The 20,623-nt window shown below is 42.5% G+C and overlaps 1 protein-coding gene across 1 annotated transcript; it reads right to left on the reverse strand.

The window, feature by feature from the left end:
* Nucleotides 1-18,970: 18,970 nt before the first annotated feature.
* On the reverse strand, nucleotides 18,971-19,909 carry LOC146772598 (olfactory receptor 1f45-like). The gene has a single exon (XM_085637676.1). The coding sequence runs from the start codon at nucleotides 19,907-19,909 to the stop codon at nucleotides 18,971-18,973; it is 939 nt and encodes a 312-aa protein (XP_085493802.1).
* Between the last annotated feature and the right edge of the window lie 714 nt (nucleotides 19,910-20,623).

A 20,623-nucleotide genomic window follows, 5' to 3' on the forward strand; every position in this document is an offset into this window, starting at 1 on the left:
ATATATATATATATATGCAAGTACCTGGCGCATTCTTCCACTTCCTGGCAGGCGAGGAGGAAAGCAAACGGACACCAGTCGTGCTTCACAGAGATTTATTTAGAAATCAGCAGCAGCATGACACGTCATTACGCGTTTCGGCCAGCAGGTGGCCTTGATCACATAAGGTAACAGCCAAGCTGGATATCCTTATATACACAGCTCTAAGTGGTCATGTGATAATCAACAATGAACGACATAGAAGAAATATGGATGTTGATAGTCACTCTATATCAAAAGATTTCTCTTGTTTAGACTAGAATGTATCTTTTTACTTGTCATGATACAATATTCGCGAAGGCATGCAGAATACATGAACATACAACTTTATAAAGTGCAGTAGTTAGTTGTGCAAAATACGCAAGTTAAAGTGCAAATAGCAATAGTATAGTTGTGCAAAATACGCAATAGGTGTGCAAAATACAGATAAATTGCAAGGGGTATGTACACAAGGTAGCCATGTAAAAGTGCAAAATACATTTGATAAAAACCTTGACATGGTTGCCCGAAGGGCAATTGACAATGCTGAAATATCCTTGTGCAAGATGTAGAATAATAATACCAAAGCTAATTTGCAAGGCAATAATGTTAACCTGGTTCATAAATGTTCATGAATGAAAATACAAAGCATACTTCTGATATTTTATTAAAAAGAATAAAGAGCTGACAGCAAATATGTCGATCATATGGATATTCGTCTTCCAAAAAATATATATATATATTGTTTGTTTTCACAATGAGATCTTTGTTGTCGGCGTGCTCAACAAAGGTGCAGGGGTCAGGGGCTGAATCCAAGCCCTGCAGTCAATTTCATAAACAAAGGGACACTGCACTCTTAGACATCCGATATTCAATATTTATTGCATATGTAATGCTTCACCAACGCTTTTCAGCACTCCTAGGCATTATTCACGCTAAGTGAGGCTTTTTCAAGCACCATTTATACATTTCACATTATCCTATTATGGGGCATTGATCGAAAATGTGAACAAATATATACATGAAATTTAAAAGTACAATACATGTAACAATCATGGGAGTCTCAAAAAATGATGACAATGTATATTAACAACAGTCAACACATCAAATTTGTAAATAGTGTAAATATCTATTGATGTGCTGGAACTTGCACTACATTTCCCACAATGCTGCATAATATGATAATGTAAAATGTATAAATGGTGCTAGTAAAAAAGACTCAATTACAGTGATTAATCGTTGGTGAAGCATTACATATGCAATACATATTGAATATCGGATGTCTAAGTAAGTGTGCAGTGTCCCTTTGTGAGTGTGTGTATATATATATATATATGTATATATATATATATATATAAAATGCGAAAAAGAAGAAGAGAACTCTGGGTAGCTCTCAAGTTTAGGTGGAAGGCAGCTTCTGTATAGAGCACTCTCAACACCAGAGACACTCTAGATTTGCTCACCTCTAATGTCTGCTTTTCTATCAAAGTCTTTAAGCATAGGATTAGCACAGTGCTATCCACGCTGAGATAGAAAGGGACAAAGTCTTTTGCCATTTGTACAGCAAAGTCTTTAAGCATAGGACTAGCACAGTGCTGTCCTTGCCGAGCTTTTAAATGACAAAAGCCATTTACCACTTCAGGCACAGTATTACAGCTTTGGATTGGTAAAATACTATCCAAGCCAACCTGAAATGAATAAAAGCAACCCCTGACATGTGTTTCGTTGTCATTATAGCTCTTCAGAGAGGTTTAGCTTTGTCCAGACACAAGAGAGCACCCAGTATAAGTCAAATGAATACCCTTGCAGGCATAGAGTGACGCATAAATTATGCAAAAAAGAAGAAGAGAACTCTGGGTAGTTCTCAAGTTTAGATGTAGATATATAGATATAGAAATACCAAAGGTTAAACATAAGTACATAAGTTGTGGTTAGGCAAATTTTATTTATGTTTAGTATTTAAACCCAACTTAACTACAGAAACATTGTCAATTGTTCAGAGGGTCCCTAAGGTTTGCAGAACGAATTGGGCCACCCTAAGAACCCCTCACCAAACTCATGCAAGATCGATCCCCATTAACTTGCATTGGGGACCCAACACTGTTTTGTACCACTCAATCCGGCCGCCCTTGTGCCAATGGAGGTCATCTGCTGGTGCTGCCTTGGACCAGGCCCCATACTCACCTCAAGTTCAGGAGGTTGGTCTCGTAAATCGCTGCAAATAACTTGTATGCCGTAATTGTCTTTCCTTCCATAGGATAACATTTCAGCCTCTGAAAAATGAACATAGTGTCAACTTTTTAAACGCAAAAGTATTTCTCTTGAAAAATGTACTTACCTGATTGTATTGATTCTGGTGCCTTAACATATATAAAGATGAGTGTTATTTTTATAAATTGATGTGTAGTAGCAATATAAGATTATTGTATTAATCAACAAATTACAGTAAGAAGTATAAAACATCACAATCAGCACAGGTATAAGGTGAACAGTAAAACTTCTAGAATCATGGTATTTTAAAATCAAAGTATAAAAACAGTTGGCTTGGATCTGCACACAAATTCATAGTATAAGGCAATATATTTAGATCACAAAGTTGATTCTTTATAAGCCTGATCAAAGAATGTAATTGGCATTATCATTGCACTGTTGCCCCTACCACTATCACTGTTTCTAGCAGCCTATACATCACTTCTTATTTTGGCTTTAAATGATTCACTTACAGATACTTTTTCTTAAATACAAGATTTTGGGGCAGTGCACAAATGTGCAGCGACATATGGTTTGAAATCAATGTATGAAGGCAATTTGCTTCAGTCTAGATCCAAATGAAATCAATTCAGAGTATAAAAACAATTCACTTAAATTACAGAATTAATGCTTGGTAAGCCTAGTCTAATAATATCATTAGCGTTATTATTACACTATTGTCCCGGACACTATCAGAGTCTCAAGCAGCCTCTACAGTATATCTTATTTGGCTTTCTAAGAGTCTATGGGAGATATGTTTTCTTGAACACAAGAGTTTAGTGCAAACGCACAAAATATGCAGAAACATATGATTTACCATCAATGTATAAAAACAACTTGATTAAATCTTGATACAGATGGAATCAAGTCAGGGTTTTGAAATAAGTGCTAAAATCATGAGCTTAATGTTTTGTAAGCCTGGTCTACAAATTTCATTAGCATTATTATTGCACTATATTCCCTGACACTAAAACAGTATCTAACAGGATCCACAGTTGATCTTAATTTTGCCTTATTAAAAATTGGCCGCAAATACTTTTTTCTTAAATACAAGAGATTGGGGCAAATACATAAAACGTGCAAAAGGGATTCGGTAGTCGGAAAACGGTTTTATCTTTGAGAACTGGGTTCCATTTCTCCACAACTGCATAGATCGTAATACAAAACAAACTGAACCTTAAAATGTCATTTGAACATACCCAGGCAAGTTTAACCTAGATACTCTTGGCTCTGCAAGAAAAAGGTGTCAAAGACTAAGTCCATTTGATTGTATTGGCTAGCCTGAGACAAATCAGAGTCCCTCTGTCTAAGAGTAAAAGTTCCACGGAGTAGATTTCTCCGGGATGTCGATTTAACTGTGCCAGTGACTCTAGGTCGGGTAGTTTGTAAATGTCTATGTTTGAGGGTAAAACATGCAACTCTAAACGCTTATATATAGTTTTTCTTACTTCCTGATGGATTAAGAATTTTAATGATGATGAACCCACTCTTGCACAGTCACACAATTAGTTCAAGGTGCTTCTGTAATGACGTGATACTAGAGATTTTAGACATAATTGTAGCCCGATGACACAATGAGGAGTAGCTGTGCGGAGATAAAGGAGATTCCATACAGATTGTATAAACATGTTATATAGACTGGCAATGGTTAGTGATGTAGCACAGGAGATGCATATAACAGGCATGGTTTTATATTTAATGCTTTCAATGATGACTTGATTGCTTTACCACCAAAAAAGTTTGAAAATCTTATGACAGATTTAGTGATTGTGGTTGACTTGAACTTTCTGATGGCTAGAAAGTTAGACCATGATATCTTTCTGTCAAATATCACCCCAAGATAATCAAGTAGTTTTGACTATTGCAATCGTAGCATCTCCTAGGACCCACACCACGAGCTTAGATTTCTTTCCAAAAGTCATGATTTTCATTTTTGACAGATTAGCACTTAATCCGTTCTCCAAGTTGAATTTTTTCAGGTGGTTTAATTCATTTTGTAGGCCGTTTGACGTTTGTGACAGTATCACCAAATCGATTTGGACCCTTTTGTTTTTCCTGCCTTATGAGTTTTGGGTGAGGGATATCATAACTTGAGCCTGTGTCCTCTGTAGATGGAGAGCGATTCGCTGGAGAGAACAAGTTTTGGTTGAAGTCCCCAGTCATAATTGCAGATAGCTGCACAATACATTTCCATGAATAACTCCAGTCCTTCTGATATTTCTTAATAGTTGTGTTTGTTTTTTACAAGATGAGGGGGGAAAGTAGATATTTATGATCAGGAACTTTGCGGCAGATTGGCTTGTAAGTAAAACTGCCAAAATAAAATCAGAAGATGATTTTAATTTTCTACTTTTCATGCAGAGTTTATTATTGATCAATGTTGCCTACCCAACGCTCGGTTTCCCAAGGTTTTTCATTTTTTGCTGTGATTTCGTGTGTAGTATATTTTGAGATCATGAAGGTAGAAGGGTGCCCTGTGTAAATTGGTGTGGATCTCCTTCTTGAGTCATGTGCATCATTATTGACTATTGTGTGTGTTTGCAGCTGTCTAACACTCCTTCCTGATATGCCTAAGGCTGCTCGACCACACTACCCCCTAGAAGAGCACCATAGGATTGCTAGAGCAAGCCCCTGTCCACTCATAAGGGAATACTTGAACTCTGCACAGTAAACCTCTTTTTGATATTCTATATAAAGAGGCAGCTTCCTACAACGGTGTTCTACTGTATGCCACTTCATTTTATGCAACTGCAATCTACGCCACTCTATGCCACTCCAGTTTATCCCATGCCAGTCTACGCCACTCCACTCTATGCCACTCCAGTCTATGCCACTGCACTCTATGCTAGTCCCCTCATGCTACTCCACTCACTGTATGCAACACCACTCTCGCCACTACACTCTAAGCTATTCCACTTTACACCACTCCATTCTGCACCACTCCACTGTACACCACTCCACTAGACGCTATTACACTCCATGCCAATGCATTCTATGACACTCCACTGTATGACACATCACTATATGCTGTCAACTCTATGTCACTCCACTGTACAACACTCCACTCTATTCTACTGTACTGTATGCCAATGCACAGGACCTCACTCCGCTGTATGCCGCTCCACTCTATGCCACAGCACTCTATGCTACTCCCCTGTATGTTATTAAACACTAAGGGCCCGATTACGACTTTGGCGGTGTGGCGCCGGGTCCGCCCCACTGCAGCACCGCCTAAGTCATGGTTGGGCTGCTGCCAGATTAAGAGCTTCCTCCTGTCTGGCGGCTTATTTATGGCATTCCCACGGCAGTGCCTCTAAAAACAAGTACCGCAGTGGTAATGCCAAAACCAATTCCTGCACGGCATGAACTAAAAAGTCCATGTTGTGCAGGAGCTAGTGTGCATGCACACAGGGGGGCACATGCTGTGCCCCCCTGTGTGCATCCACAAGGCACAGCGGCACCTGTAGGGCCCTCTTTGTTTCTTCTCTGCCAGGATTTACATGGAGGAGGAACCACCATGAAAACACTGGCAGAGAGGAAACTCCTAATTTGCTTGACAGGACCACAGCAGTCCCACCAAGCATGGATGCTTCTACACCGCCACAACACCACCAGGGAACGGAGGTTTCTTGGCGGCTGCGGCGGGGCAGTGGTGGTCCCAATCGTCGACTACACTCCAAGCCACTCCACAACCCTCCACTCTACACTATTCCACTGTACGCCCCTCCACTAAATTCACTCTATTGTTTTGCACTGCACTGTACAACACCCCACTCTATGCCACTCCACTGTACACCACTTCACTGTATGCTGTACAACATTCCACTCTACTCCACTCAACTCTACTTCAGTCTACGACACTATATTCTACAACAGTACCATTTACGACATACTCGGCCTAAAAACACTCCATTCGATGACAGTAAACACTTCGATGTAATTTTTAAAAAAAATAAAAATAAAAACCGATTGAAATTCAATGAAAAATCAAAGTTTAAAGCTTTATTTATTCTTTCTATACATATAAAACTTACAATACAAACATATTTGACATTCTTCAGTTATAGTTTTCCCTTAAATTTATGATTTGCCCAACACCTTTAAATGTATATAATTTTATTTATTCTTTAGCTGCAAACAAATGTTAAATTATACAAAAATGTAAATTTCTAAACGTGTGCTTAAACCATTAATTTATAACTAACGCAACAGCTTCATAATTATTGTAACTGGTGCACCGCCATACACAGAGTTTACAACTCAAAAGCCACACTACATAAAGTAAGATTTGCGCCTTCTCCATGAACTGCGTATACCCTTTTATATTATATCTCTATATATTTCTTGCTATATCTGGTGGTTGTTTTAGGATCCTTGCCTATTTTGATATCATTTGAAATGTGCGATAATATTGTGACGTATAAGGGTTAGAGTGCTAATGTTGTATATTTAATGTTAAGCTGTCATTCCATCAAAGTGAGTTGAGCTAACTTTTTATAATGCACTTGTCATGCTGTGTTTCTCAGGGGTGTTTTTAGGGGTTAAGGTGCAGGTACCCCGGTTAGAGGCTGAGTGATGACTGAAGCGCAGACGTTAGAGGTGCCTCTGGGGTATGTTTAGCTGGTGACGCTGACCTGTGCAACCTTTATTTCTTGGCGCCCATGTAGGTTGTCAGGCTCTTTAGAGGTTGTGACCAAGTTATGTTATGCTAATAAAATTTGTTAAGCGCACAAATACCCAATACAAAGCTTCTGCCTCCCCAGTTGTCCCTATATCTCCTAGGGATGGCCAGATCGAGCACAGGTGTCTAGATGGCACGTATTTTTTCAAACAATATCTCAAATAGACTGGACCGCTTAAATGCAGAACATTGTAAGTAAAGGATTCCACTTGCCACTTTGCAAATATTTGTTAATTTGTGCTTGCTTTTTAGCAGTGTAGGAAATAAAGGGCTTTCCTTTATATAACAAAAAGCCTAGATTAGATAGTGGTTTATTAAGTGTTGTTAGTTGTTTATTGAGTTGCCCGCTCTGCCCGGCTACCCAGTGGCGGCGCCTCTGCTAAGGCAGGGGAGAGACGCCCCACTGCTTTTCAGCAGTGTGAAAAAGGAAAAATAAAATGATAATAACACGAGGGGAATTATCATTTCATTTTTCCCTGCTGGAGCAGTTTTGCAGGGCGGGGCTGGGCAGGTCTGCTAATAGAGCAGGGAGAGCAGTGGTGAGCACTTTGTAAGTGTGCATGACTTTTTAGCCAGCTGTATTCCTCCAGCCAAATAGTCATGCCCACTTTGCATGTTCTGCACCCAGGCTGTCCAGGCTGGAGAACATGCCCAGGCTCCAACTGCCTGTCTGAACGCCGAACCACGGAACTCAGACCAATCACAACGCTGCATTGCAGCATTGTGATTGACTCAGGGCATCTTGGGTGCTTCCTGCTTGGGTCCAGCCGGAAAAAACCCCAAGAAAGGGCCGAGGAGGGACGCAAGAAAAAGGTACTTGAATTTTGCATACCCTCGCCTCACCATCACGATTCGTGCCAGCCACCACTGAGGCTAGCCAGAGAGCCAGTGCTAAAAATTTTTTACTTGGTTCCCAATTTAGAGATCATACCATGCCTGTCGGAGGACACCAATGGCAAAAAGGCCCCGTTTTTAGAGAGTTGGAACCTACTACCCCTTGCATGCCCTTGATTTCTCACACTAAGTTTGACAGTTTCCTTCACAACATCTTACAGAATGCTGATCACCTCAACTTCCCACGGAATTCCCTCATCTCTTGAAGTATTTCATATGAGAAATGAAATCATAATTGTCAGCAGACTAGGGCCTGAGCAGATTTGGCATGCTTTCACCAAAAGACCCTAGGTTCTATTTTGAAATTCTAGGTTTAACACTTTCGGTATTTAAATACACAAGAATTATATGCAGAAATTTCCAAAGTCATCATTTTCTTCTAGGAGCTATAAAGTTCTCTCTGGTTTCTGTTCTCCAATTCAATTAGATCCACTTTTGTGGCTGAGACTTTCTTTACTCTTGTTATATTATATCTGCGCTGTCCTCAATAGGACAGAGACGTATCTGCCTCCTCCTTTTCAAATTCACCCTTATAAGGTTTTAGCACCTAGATGCCTCCGTGCATCAGTCCGTGCTTTATGAATATAAAATCAAATCATATCTAATTTCTGATGTATTAAAATCTTCCAGCAAATCCTTGATTCTATCTTTGACCCTTTGAACCTTAAACTGAGCTTGCTTTTTAGTCGTGCGGTAATGCTAATACCAGTCAATGTTGATGCACAGATAGAAATCTCCCTTACTCCTCATACATTTAATATTTTGTTACTAGTACAAACTCCTTCTTTGAGTGTCTGTATCAGTAAAATAAAAATGTTTTCTTATCGAGGCTGAAAATATTCGGATCAGGTCTGCCTTCAATGCATTGGCCGTACCGGAAGGGAGATCCCACTAGGTAGGTGGAATCACTAATTGGGAAGGACAGGCCTCCGCCATTAGAGGGGAAATCAGAACCTCCAGTGACCTGGGGCATTGCTGGACCTAAATGCTACCCTAAGTCAATGTAGGTTTTATTACTGTAGCCAATTCAGACATTGCAGCAAATTATTTCACCATTAATTCCATAATAAAGACATGGATCTCAATCTCAATTTTTTTTAGATTGGTGCTGCTACATGCCCTTGTTGGTACATATGCCAGTGATGAATGAAACCATTTTTTACCACTGTATTATGTAAGTAAATTGGTTGAGGTGGGATGGCAAGAATATCTGTGCATATTTAATCAAACAGTTTGCCTTTGAGGTATAACAACACTACTAAACTATAGTATCAAATTACAATAACACACTCTAATAACAGCAAAACAGCACAGCAGCTTAACATGAAAACATAATCATGCAACAATAGCATAGCAACAAATATACAACATAATATATTGCAACAAATGTAACAAAAGAGCAATTTGACAACACAAAATATAACTCAACGATACGAAACAGCAATCTAACATGCCACACCAACACAATATATTTATACACCACAAAAACAACATGGGGGCATGTCCTAGCGGTCCCTCATGGCGGGCGCATCTTAGGCAAGTTCCGGCGTAGCCCTGAGCACTATCCACCACAATCCTGCCAACCTAAGCAAAGCTCACCCTCTAGCTGTCTCTCGTCACATCTAACACAGGCGAGGACCCGCCACCTTGCCAGAGAGCGAGGATGGCAAGTGAAGACACCGTGATCTGACCTGGCAGCCTGTAGCAGAAAACTGAGTGCTCCCAATGGGTCACAGCGGCGGCCCAGCCAGGGCCTTTGGCAATCCGGAGAGAGTTCCTCATTCCCTGGGTGTGGTTGGGTCTGGTGGAAACCAGTACAGAGTCGGCAGAGGGCAAGGGAGACCCAGGCGCTGAGATCACAGATCGCCCTGAGGCCCTCCTGAGGCGGAGTGAGGTGAGCCTACCGGACCTGGTGGGTGCTTCGTCAGCACCGGTACCCGACCCAAGATACTTGCACCATCAGTTGAAGTGGGAGTCAACATGCAAGTAAGTGGGGGCTGCACCTGGGGCGGACTGATGTTCCTCGTGGGCCCGTCATGTGAGTGGCTGGACAAATTGTGATGAGGGGGCCTGACTGGAGAGTCGCTGTCGCTGATGCCATGCCTGCTGGGTTTGTGCAGCCCTGGGCCTTTGGGGACTTGGCTGCCGGGCCGCAGCAGCACTCGTGACAGGATGGGGAATGCTAGCCGCTGGGAGCGCAATCACACCGGATAGACCCCTGGCCCTGAAACCGGCCCTGAGGAGGGCTGGTCTACAAAACCATATACCTGCACACACATGCATCAGCCCTGGGGGTTTGTGGGCCCGGCCGTAATGATACAGGAGAACTGATAGAAGAGGCATTGGCGCGGGCAGAGTCCGCCAGTAGAGTTTGGCTTCAGGACTCCTGCTGCCTGGCTCGTGGAAGGCCCAGCCACAGACAACAGTTTTGCCCTAATCCTTAAACCCACAAGTGACACCGCTGCCAGAGGCAAATGCAAAGTGGCACTTACACTTCCAGGACACCTAGCAAGTGTAGAAAACCACAACCTGGGTCTTCTACGACCACGTATAGTTGGAAACAGGCAAGCGTACACTAGGGGAGTGGGGGGTTCTCCCACCCGCAGAGCCAGTCGGGCCAGGTTCCAGTGCAGCTTGTGGGTGGTGTGCTTTCCCCCCCCAGACTCTGCCAACCTGGATTTAAACGATACAGAGCTGTCCACCTTCTATACACATACCCATATGGTTCTGGGGCCTACCATCCCAGACGGAGGCCTCACAGTCAGATTGAGACACCCACGCAGGGCACACTAGACATTGAGAGAGACCCCTATTGCTTTCTGAACACAATCTGCTGGGGCGGGAGAGCCTCAGGCGCCGCCCCCACACCAAGATGACAAGCGACACATCGACAGGCACTACCTCAAAGTAGAGTACAATGGACCGAAATGCGGGAACCGGAACTGCAGCCATGGCTTCTGGAGGACCGGCGGCGACGACACCAGACAATGTGACATTACTGGCGCCCATCACCCAATAGAGGAACATGCTTGATGCTAAGATTGGGGCAGTTGGTTCGAATGTCACACTACTATGCCAGGACCTATGCGACGCAGTAGAGAGACTCACAGAGGCTGAGACCAGAGTGTCCAGTGTGGAAGACCATGTCTCTACATTCCAGAAGAAAGTGGACATCTCAAGACTCTTACCAGAGGGCTTGCAACACGTGTCGAAGATGTGGAGGGACACGCCCGCCTGAACAACCTCCGATTCGTGGGCTTTCTAGAAGGCTGTGAGGGTGATAATGTCGGGATGTTCTTTTCTGCGTGGATAGCGGGATGGATGCCGATGGGGTCCCGCTCCCCTGTTTCACCATCGAGCGAGCCCACCAAGCTCTTGTAAAGAATCTCCCTCCTGGTGCCTGGCCATGGCCTGTCTTTGCCAGAGTTCTTAACTTTCACGACCGAGACAATATTCTTCGACAGGCCAGAATGCAAGAATCTCTCTCCAATTGACTCTCAGCACATTATGGTATTCCCCGACTATACCAAGCTGGTCCAACAGAGACGTCAATCCTTCACCGAGGCAAAGGCTCGCCTTCGAGGCCTGAAGATCCCCTACGCGCTTCTCTATCCGGCCTGCCTGCAGGTGACATTAAAGGCACGCACATTCTTCTTCGACTCCCCTGAGGAGGTCTTTGCCTGGATAGATAAAGAAATACGCATCAAGCCCCATACCCAGCCACGGCCGGACTCTGACTCTTCTTCCAGTGATCCTCTCCGTCAACGGTCCAAGCACAAAGACAAACGTCGTAACAAATCGAGGTCGTCATGGTGATCCAGGAGCAGTAGTGAAGACAGGTCAAAAACTCCTTAGGCTTGATATGCCGGCCATGTTGAAAGCAAGAAGATGCTGATTGACTGACGGAGGCAAACTATCAAGATATGAACATTTAACTGTAGGGAGGCAGCCTAGATGGGCGATACACCAGAAGAGACACCCTCAAAACTTTAGGGGAAACTTTGGCTACTGAACTCATTGTTTGGGATCCAATGTATGGTGCTTGTCTCTGGCCCACATTGGGGCTGCAAGGACATCCCATCCGCAGCAGATACTTCAATGGTTGTGAGGTATTGGGGGGAGAAGGAGTTGGAACTGTTTGGTTGTTAGTTTTATTTTGTTCCCAATGCGCAACTTCAGGACTCCCCCAGCAGCTCCAACGCACAGGTCATGCCCCATCCATACTAGACACCTGCCTAGATGACAGATGCACACACTGATCACCCACAGGGCAGGCTTCTATTCAGCAGTTGGAATGTCTGAGCCATCCTAGACAAAGTGAAAAGAGGGGCGATTCTCAGACAGGCAAAGTGTTTCGGGACTGATCTACTGCTGCTACAAGAAACACACCTCCCAGGGACTAAAACCCCCTGTATGTCCCGTTTTGGATATGATCAAATATTCCATTCCGGGTTCACCAGAAGCTCCCGGGGGATAGAAGTCATGATCCATCGCAGAGTTCCCTTTCAGCTCTTCGATGGTGAGTGGATCCACAGGGCAGTTATGTCATTGTGGCAGGTTCACCCCATGGAGAGCTGGTGGTCCTAGGAAGTATATATGCCCCCCCACCTCTCACCCAGGCCCTAGTGTTGCGGCTGGCGACCATCTGGACAGACATTCCCGAAGAGACGCAGTAATTGGGAGAGATTGGAATGATGTAAAAAGTCCCACACGAGATAGATGGAGCGTCACCTCAGCGGCGGCAAGATCGCATGAGTCACACATGCGGGTCATGGTTGAGGGGATGGGATGGGTAGATACTTAAAGAATGCTCCATCCGGAGGAGCAGGGCTTTACATACTATCTCCATGTACACGAATCATTCTCCAGACTCGATTCTCTATTTGTGCCCTCAAGCTAAGTGCACAGAGCCTCAGATGCTGCAATATTGACTCAAGGTCTCTTGGACCACTCCCAGGGGTCACTTGGACACAGAGTGGGCCCAGACTGCCCTTCCTCCCACTGGCGTCTTTCCCCCTGGCATCTGCAGAACCAGCAATACTGGACGCACATGTACCAAGCCCTAACTGAATATGTCGCCCTCAACAAAGGAACTGTTGCCTCAGCTACAACCCTATAGGAAGTCATGAGGCCTACACTCCGTGGGGTAGATATTGCAACTTGCGCTGCTAGGCATAAACAGCGCAGCTAAAAACTCCTGCAGATGGCGGCCCATATCATGACCCTAGGACCAAAGGGCCGTGAGGTGCGGGGCGGCGCAACGTGCCGACACCTTGCCCTAGCATAGCAACTGTATCAGGGTGAACTCCTTGAAGAGGCAAGGATGGCCTGGCTGGCCTTCCGCAGCTAAATATACCAATGGGGAGAGAAACCGGGCAAATTATTACACAAATTGTGCCAGCCCGTGCTAAAGCCGATTCACCTCCCTAGTGTCTGTGACCTCAGAGGAAATGTGCTCATCTACCCAGCAGCAATCGCGAATAGCTTTACTGAATATTATGCAACGCTATATACTAATGGCGACGTATTACCTGACACAGAAATACAGAAATTTCTAGATGACCTGCCCCCGAAGGCCTTATCAGACACCATCAGTTCCCAGCTTGAAGAATCCCTTACGCTCTACGAATTAACAACTGCCCTGGCATATATGCACTCGAGCAAGGCCCTTGGCCCCAAAGGGTTCCCATGCAAATTCTATAAGGCATACATGCCGCAACCAAAGGTCCATTCCCTTGAGGCCTTATAGGTCGCTCTGAGGGAGAAACGATTACCCCCAAACTGGAGACACGCGGAAGTTATGGAACCCAGCGGACCCTCTGACAGCTACTCCTCATATCGACCAATCTCATTATTAAATATAGGAGCCAAGTTCCTTGCTAAGACCCTTGCTAATCGACTTCTGCCTCAGATGGCCAACATAGTCCACCCAGACCAGCTGGGTTTTATGTCCCAGAGCCCGCAATGCCATAGCCGCAATCGATTGCCTGGACAGCCCGACCACTCTATTGATGGCAGTTATGGACAAGGCATTTGATTGAGTCAGCTGGACTTACCCATTTGCACCCCTGCGCCGACCTAACTTGAGCCCCTGATTCTTATCTTATATATCTTTGCTATAAAGGAAGCATGTCGCAGTTTTCACTGCCCCTTACCACCAGAGTTTTCCTGGCAGTGACCCGCAATAAAAACTGACATCTAGCTCTGCCCATCTAAATTAGGTGGACAGAATTGGATGTCTTCCTCTGATGGACCTTACTCTACAGGGCAGTCAGAGAGGTTTATTCACGGTGGAGACAGTGTATTCTCTGCCATGATTAAACCTACGGTCTGCCTACATGTAAATTTGGCGGGCAGACCATTATCTTGGAGGTATGTATACTCCATCACCACAGAGTATACATACCGCCAGGATATAAATCAGACCCTTAATTTGCCTAAAAGAAAACATCAAATAACAGCTGCTCCCACCTGGGATATCAGTGTAGACTTGGAGTCAAAGTTCATCCTAAATTTCTTTTTCAACTTGTCAGACCCTGTAAACCATAAACAAATATTTTTAGGGAGTTTTAGAAATGTACATTTGGATCTGCCTTCAGTGAACAGCAAGTTGCAAAGATGTTATGGTTGCCTTTAACCAAAGGTTGTTTAAGAATATCACTAGGTTCTTGCAAATAAATCCTGGGAATCAACTACCTGTGATTATTTTGACTCTTAGGGGTCCCAAAAAGGGACAAAAGATGCTGTGTTAGTTAGTTGAAAGGTGATATGAGAGATTAGTATGGTTGTTTGTTCAGTTTATTCACTTCATATTACACACGCGGCAAAAATGGTGCACATTGAGTTTCTTTTTTCCTTCACTAGACCTTTGTAAAGATTCTGCAATGGGCTTCTTTAGTGTCAATTTTGGGTCTTTATGAATAATCTGAATACATTCATGAAACACTTTGAAAACAAAAAACAAGGAATTGGTAGACTAAGAAAGGAAGTTAGAAGGGTAAAAGCAGAATGTATCTATTGAAAAGATAAATATTTGTAATTGAGCTTACCATGTAAACAGATGTTTAATCTCTCGAAGTGGTGATTGATTAAGAAGGTGTACCCCTTTCTTAATTTACCATTAATGGCATGCTGCAGTCATCTTCTTTGATGAAGGTACTCATTGGTTGTTTATGGCATAAAATATAATGGAAGAGTGCCTAATCATCCAGAAGCTAGTGAACCCCTTGAGAGAATCAACAAAGTGTTGTTGGAGTGAGTAAAAAGAGATTATGGTTCTGGTGGGGGTGTATTTGTCACAATTAAATAATAAAAATAATGTTGTGTAGAACAACATCACACACATCCACCGTAACCAAGTAACCAAGCAATTGTTTAAAATAAACTCAAACACACACATCCACCGATAAAACTCCTTTTGAATTATTGAAGGAAGGCTTTATCGGAACTGGTTTTAATTTGGGTCTGATGGGCCAAGGGAATAAACAAAATGGAGGAATGGCTTTAAAAAGTCACAAGGTTAGAATCATGGTTGTATGCTTGAGATCTGTTATGGGAAAATGATTACCCAAAATCCATGATCTGGTTAAAATAGAAGTATTGAGAAGTAACTCAGTGAGGGTACCGTGCAGCCAGTGGTGAAGTGTTCAGTGATTTGCTAAACCCTATTCCATTCCCAACATCCATTGCCATTCAGAGGGTGGCTCGTGCCAAACTGTTACCTGCGCTTAACTATGATGAGCAGGAATTTCCAGGAATGTTGGAAACTGCCCTAGAAAAGTTCCAGTGTACATCCTATGAGAAGTTATTTCACCTCGCCCCTCACACAAGGAACACCTTGATCAGGCTAGAATTTTTGGCTCATGCAAAAAATCTGGAACATTTGGCAACTCTTGCTAAGTACTACAATCAGAGAATGGCTGCTTCATCCAACACCATGAAGGCCTTAATAAAAATAGTTTTGAGAAGTGCTAACAACCCCTGGTCCACAAATCTTGGTGTAGCCAAGGAACACCTGCAGCTCAAGGTAGAGACTTGGGACACAATTAAGATCAATTATACCAGCATCAATTCTGCAATGAGAAAACAGCTGTACCACCGATCACGAGACCTGGACATGGAAGCCTTACTGGCGAAGACCCTGCACAACTCTTTAACAGTGCCACAACTGAACAACGCAGTCAAACCTCCCCTCCAGCAGACAGTGGGAACATTCACTTTAAACCAGATTCTATCAGCAAGGTTGGTCCTACTCCCAATCAGAGAACTGAATCCATCTTAGAGATTCCTTGAAAACATTATTGGCTGAAGACTTTGTAATTATAGAAGGGAATCCTTAGCACATATATTACTCTGTTGCCCGGCATTATTACATGCCTGTCAAACTTTATTGAGGCCCATCTTTCTACAGCATGGGACTCGTTCGGCTAAAGAAGCCATGTACCTTATATTCTGGTCTGGAAACAGTGTCTGAAAGCAAAGCTTCGGGAATTCATAATGCAAGCCTGTAACTTGTCAAAGAATGCGAACTACCAACAGATTCCGCAGTAAAACTGTCTAGCTGTCATTGCAGTGAGGGCTGGCACCAGAAGGGCTTGTATTAATGCAATAATCTCTTATCAGCCCTGACAGCTGATTCCCATATAGTGATGCACCCTGTATTTGAAGTGTCACAGTTCTCAGATTTTTCGGTGGTTATAGTTTTCAATCTGGCACAAATAACCTGCATTTTACTTCCAGCTGTATTTTAGGTGCCAAACAAGCCCAGATCGGCCTTGAGTAGAACTTGTTTATGAACCTCCTTGCACTTTAAAAGTCACACACCATTTGTGATTTAATAATGCACTTTAATTTCTTGGCTTGTATTGTCGGCATTGTAAAAGTAACACACTGTCTGTAACTTAACTTTGCACTTTAAAACCATGGCCTGCTTTGCCTGTACTTTACAATCTACATACCGTCTGTGATTTAATTCTGTTCCCTTATCAGCCCTTTTCTTGATCCCACTTGCCCACAGATTTTTGTTGTATCTGGCTTTCAGTGCGATACACCTTTTCTACTTCTCTGCCTTGCTGCTCAGCCAGTGTGGATGTACTGTGGAATGTTGGTGTGCTTGGTGAACTAATGGAATGTTGGAATGCCTGGGTGTGGTTTCAGTGGACTAATTTACCTTCATTATAATTTTACATCATGCAGTCAGTAATTCACAAGTACCATCCCCGTAGGTACTGCATTTTGCACTTTAACCTTACGGCCTGTGCATTGTCCAACATGATTTTGAGCCGCTCTGGCAGACGCCATGCTTACTTCTTAACACGTTGTTTGCACTTTACATGTCGCACACCCTTTGGCACTGCGCTCTCCATTTTATCGTCATGAATAAGTTGCATCTTGGAAGTTATTTCATACTGCACGATCGTGACACTTACACATATTGGCACATATTGTTTTGTCTTTATGGATTCTAAAATGATAATGCTTCTTCCACAGCAAGATATTTTGTCTTTATAACAGAGTAATGTCCTCTTTTAGGGTTCTCTTATTCTTTTTATTACTGTGTACTTTTTTACTATACCATTTTTGTTTTTTGTAATTTGTAATGATTTTTAAGTAATCATACAATAAACTTGAACTAAACCCTATTTGTCATAGATGTAAAGTATAATTAAATGTTCAGTATATGATTTCAGTCATTTTCTAATTTGTAGTAAACGTTTACATTGCATTAATCACAAATGCATCATGTCGTTTCTATCTACGAATTAGAGTGTTGATGCTCTTTCTTTCTTAAGTAATGCTACTCCTTATCTTTGATTTCAAGTATATACCTTCATGTTTTCTTAGTTATTTATATTTGTTGGTTATTTGTTCTACTTTCAATCGTGAATGTATTAGGTCTTCTCTGTGTGTTTTCCATGCCAGAACCCCTTTATATCATAAAACACACAGACAGAATAGAATGAGAGATTCTATATTTGCCATCTGAGCCACCTTAAGCTGTTGTCACATTTTGTCTTAGCTGAGAATAAAGTAGTTTTATTTTAAAAATACTATCAGTCTTCCGGGACTCCTTTCATCAGGGTGTTTGCTCACAATAGTCTGTGGGCAATTATGTCCAGGTGAAGATGTTGTATGTGGGGGTGATAAGTTGTCAAGTGTGGTCTGATCCTCAAATTATGGATAAGTGCTGGCCAGTTAAAGGATTAGAAAGATGTGGAGTTTGTTGGGTGTGTTGCTTTAGATTGGTGGAATGTTGTCAGTCATTCATGCAAGGGTGTTCTGGGAACAGAGGAGGTTGTGAATACCATCGGAGAAGAGTATGGATGGAGGGAGGATGGTACAGCGATAGGAAATATACAGTGGTATGAAAGTAGATACCTATCAAAAACCACAGAAGCTAAGGAGTTTTAAGTTCATACTGAAAGATAACGGTTTAATTTGATTGTCTTGTTGATGCTCAAGTGTGTGGCGGGTGCATGAATAAGAGTTTGTGGGGGAAATTTGGTGCATGCATAAGACTTTGTGTGAAAAATGTATGAACCTTTGATGCAAAACTGCACAGCAACAAAGTACCCAGCCACTAGTACATTTCCAGTGCAAATTACTATACCTTGTGTCATAATGTATTGGTGCAAATCTCTGTCTACAAATGTTACTAGATATAGATTTGTGTCAAAACCCATAGGAGGTTGCAAGGGAAGACCCATGTACCACCCATGGAATGCTTCCTTAACACAAAGTAGCACACAGTGCACTTTGCATTTCTTTAGCCAAACTCCATTACAAATCATGATTTGCTTTGAAAAGTAAATCTCAGAGCAACACTTTACATCAGGTTTGCTTAATTTTTTTTACCCTATCCCAGCACCATGTGCTAGTCGCACACACCCCCATGCATGCATGTCATGTTGACAATGTGTAAAATGTAAATGTAGAATGCGTGACAGTCACATTGAACATGTGGGACAAGTATGTAAGTTTGGCCAAGAGTAATGTCTGAAATCGGGAATTATATTATATGTTGTATACTGAAATACATTGTTATTGAACAATTCATAGAAGTTATCATTCATTATTCAACTCATTGTAGGACAAAAACACAGTGATTCCCATTTTCTTCAGAAAGGTTTATCTATGGCATTGAATTTTGCTTGTAACTTTTTTCAGTGCTCCTTTCACGTCATTGTTTCTGACACTATATACAAACGGGTTCAACATAGAATTCACCATAGTGTACATTACACTTATCCCCATGTCCTTCTCCAGGGAGTAGACTGAGGATGGACGGACATATGTAAAAAGCACAGGAGCATAAAATAGGACTGTGGAAGTTAGGTGGGAAAAGCAGGTGGAAAAAGCTTTTGTCCTTCCCTCAGAAGACTTGATCTTCAGAATGACCATCGCAATCCGAACATAGGAGATGAGAATACAAAGAAGTGGGGCACCCAAAATCACAGTTGTCTCAGTGAAGAGGACAAGCTCATTAGCGGTAGTATCTGAACATGAGAGCTTCAGAAGAGGTGGAAGATCACAAAAGAAGTGATGGATTTCATTGGAGCCACAATAGTACAACTTGGAGGCCAAGACACTGTGTATTGATGAATGAAGAGAGACGATCACCCAGGCACCGAGCACCAGCGACACACAGAGCCGTTGTCTCATGATCTGCATGTAATGCAGAGGGTGACATATTGCCATATATCGATCAAAGCCCATAATCCCCAACAAAAAACTGCCCATATTGCCAAATGAGAGGAATAAATGCAACTGGATGATGCAAGCTGCAAAAGAAATTGCCTTTTTCACTGACAGCAGGTCCACCAACAGTTTTGGAACTGTTAAGGAGGTGAAACAGATGTCCACACAGGCCAGGACACTCAAAAAGAAGTACATTGGTGAGTGGAGTCTTGAGTCTATCCTGATAATAATAAAGATGGTGAGGTTTCCCAGTAGGATGACTGTGTACATGGCGAGGAAGACAAAGAATAGAAGGATCTGCTGTTCTGGGTGAGTAGAAAAACCAAGGAGAATGAATTCTGAAGCAGAGCTCTGGTTTCGTCGCTCCATTTCGCGTGACTCTGTAAAGGCCGAAATAGAGTTTACTTATAGTCCAGCACCCAGATCTCCCACAGTGCACTGCTCATGACTTCAAACATTAGGTCAAAGAAGGCATGGCATATGACATCACCAGTGGCAGCTGGTTAACTGAGAGGGTTCGGAGGTAAATACCTTCATCTAATATGATCAATCAAGTGAGCACAGCTAGCATCCACTTGTTGGAGTCGGTGCAAAAATTTGTAAAAAGACCAGGACTAATTGCTGCATTTTACAACACAACTTCCTCATAACTCGGCAGAAAATCCATAGGTTCTTGCAACATTTTGTAGTATGTCAGCCAAGCCTTACCTTCTCAAGCAGTGTTAGAGCTCACCTTCCATAAGAACACTTTGGAAAAAAATGGTGGCAAAGTACTGAAATTTTTCACCACAATTCCCTGAAAAAAGCTATATATGTTAGAGGCAGTTAAAAATACAGTGAGGTATTATTACAAGACCCATCTTTTTTTAAATGTCCAATGCATTTGTTTTATTTATTTTTCCACTTTGCCTCTTCAAAGGAGATTCCAATCATATCACACATTATGAGTGATTTTCTATTTGAAAAAGACAACAGAGAAAAGGCAAAAGAATTAGGCATCGCACAGTGTATACCAAAGTATTTCCTACAGGCCCATACAGCAATAGTACTCCTCAATTGCATAGAGATTATAGGAGCAGATAG

Source organism: Triturus cristatus, chromosome 12 (genome assembly GCF_964204655.1).
Source record: "Triturus cristatus chromosome 12, aTriCri1.1, whole genome shotgun sequence".
In the NCBI taxonomy this organism is placed as follows: Eukaryota; Metazoa; Chordata; class Amphibia; order Caudata; family Salamandridae; genus Triturus; species Triturus cristatus.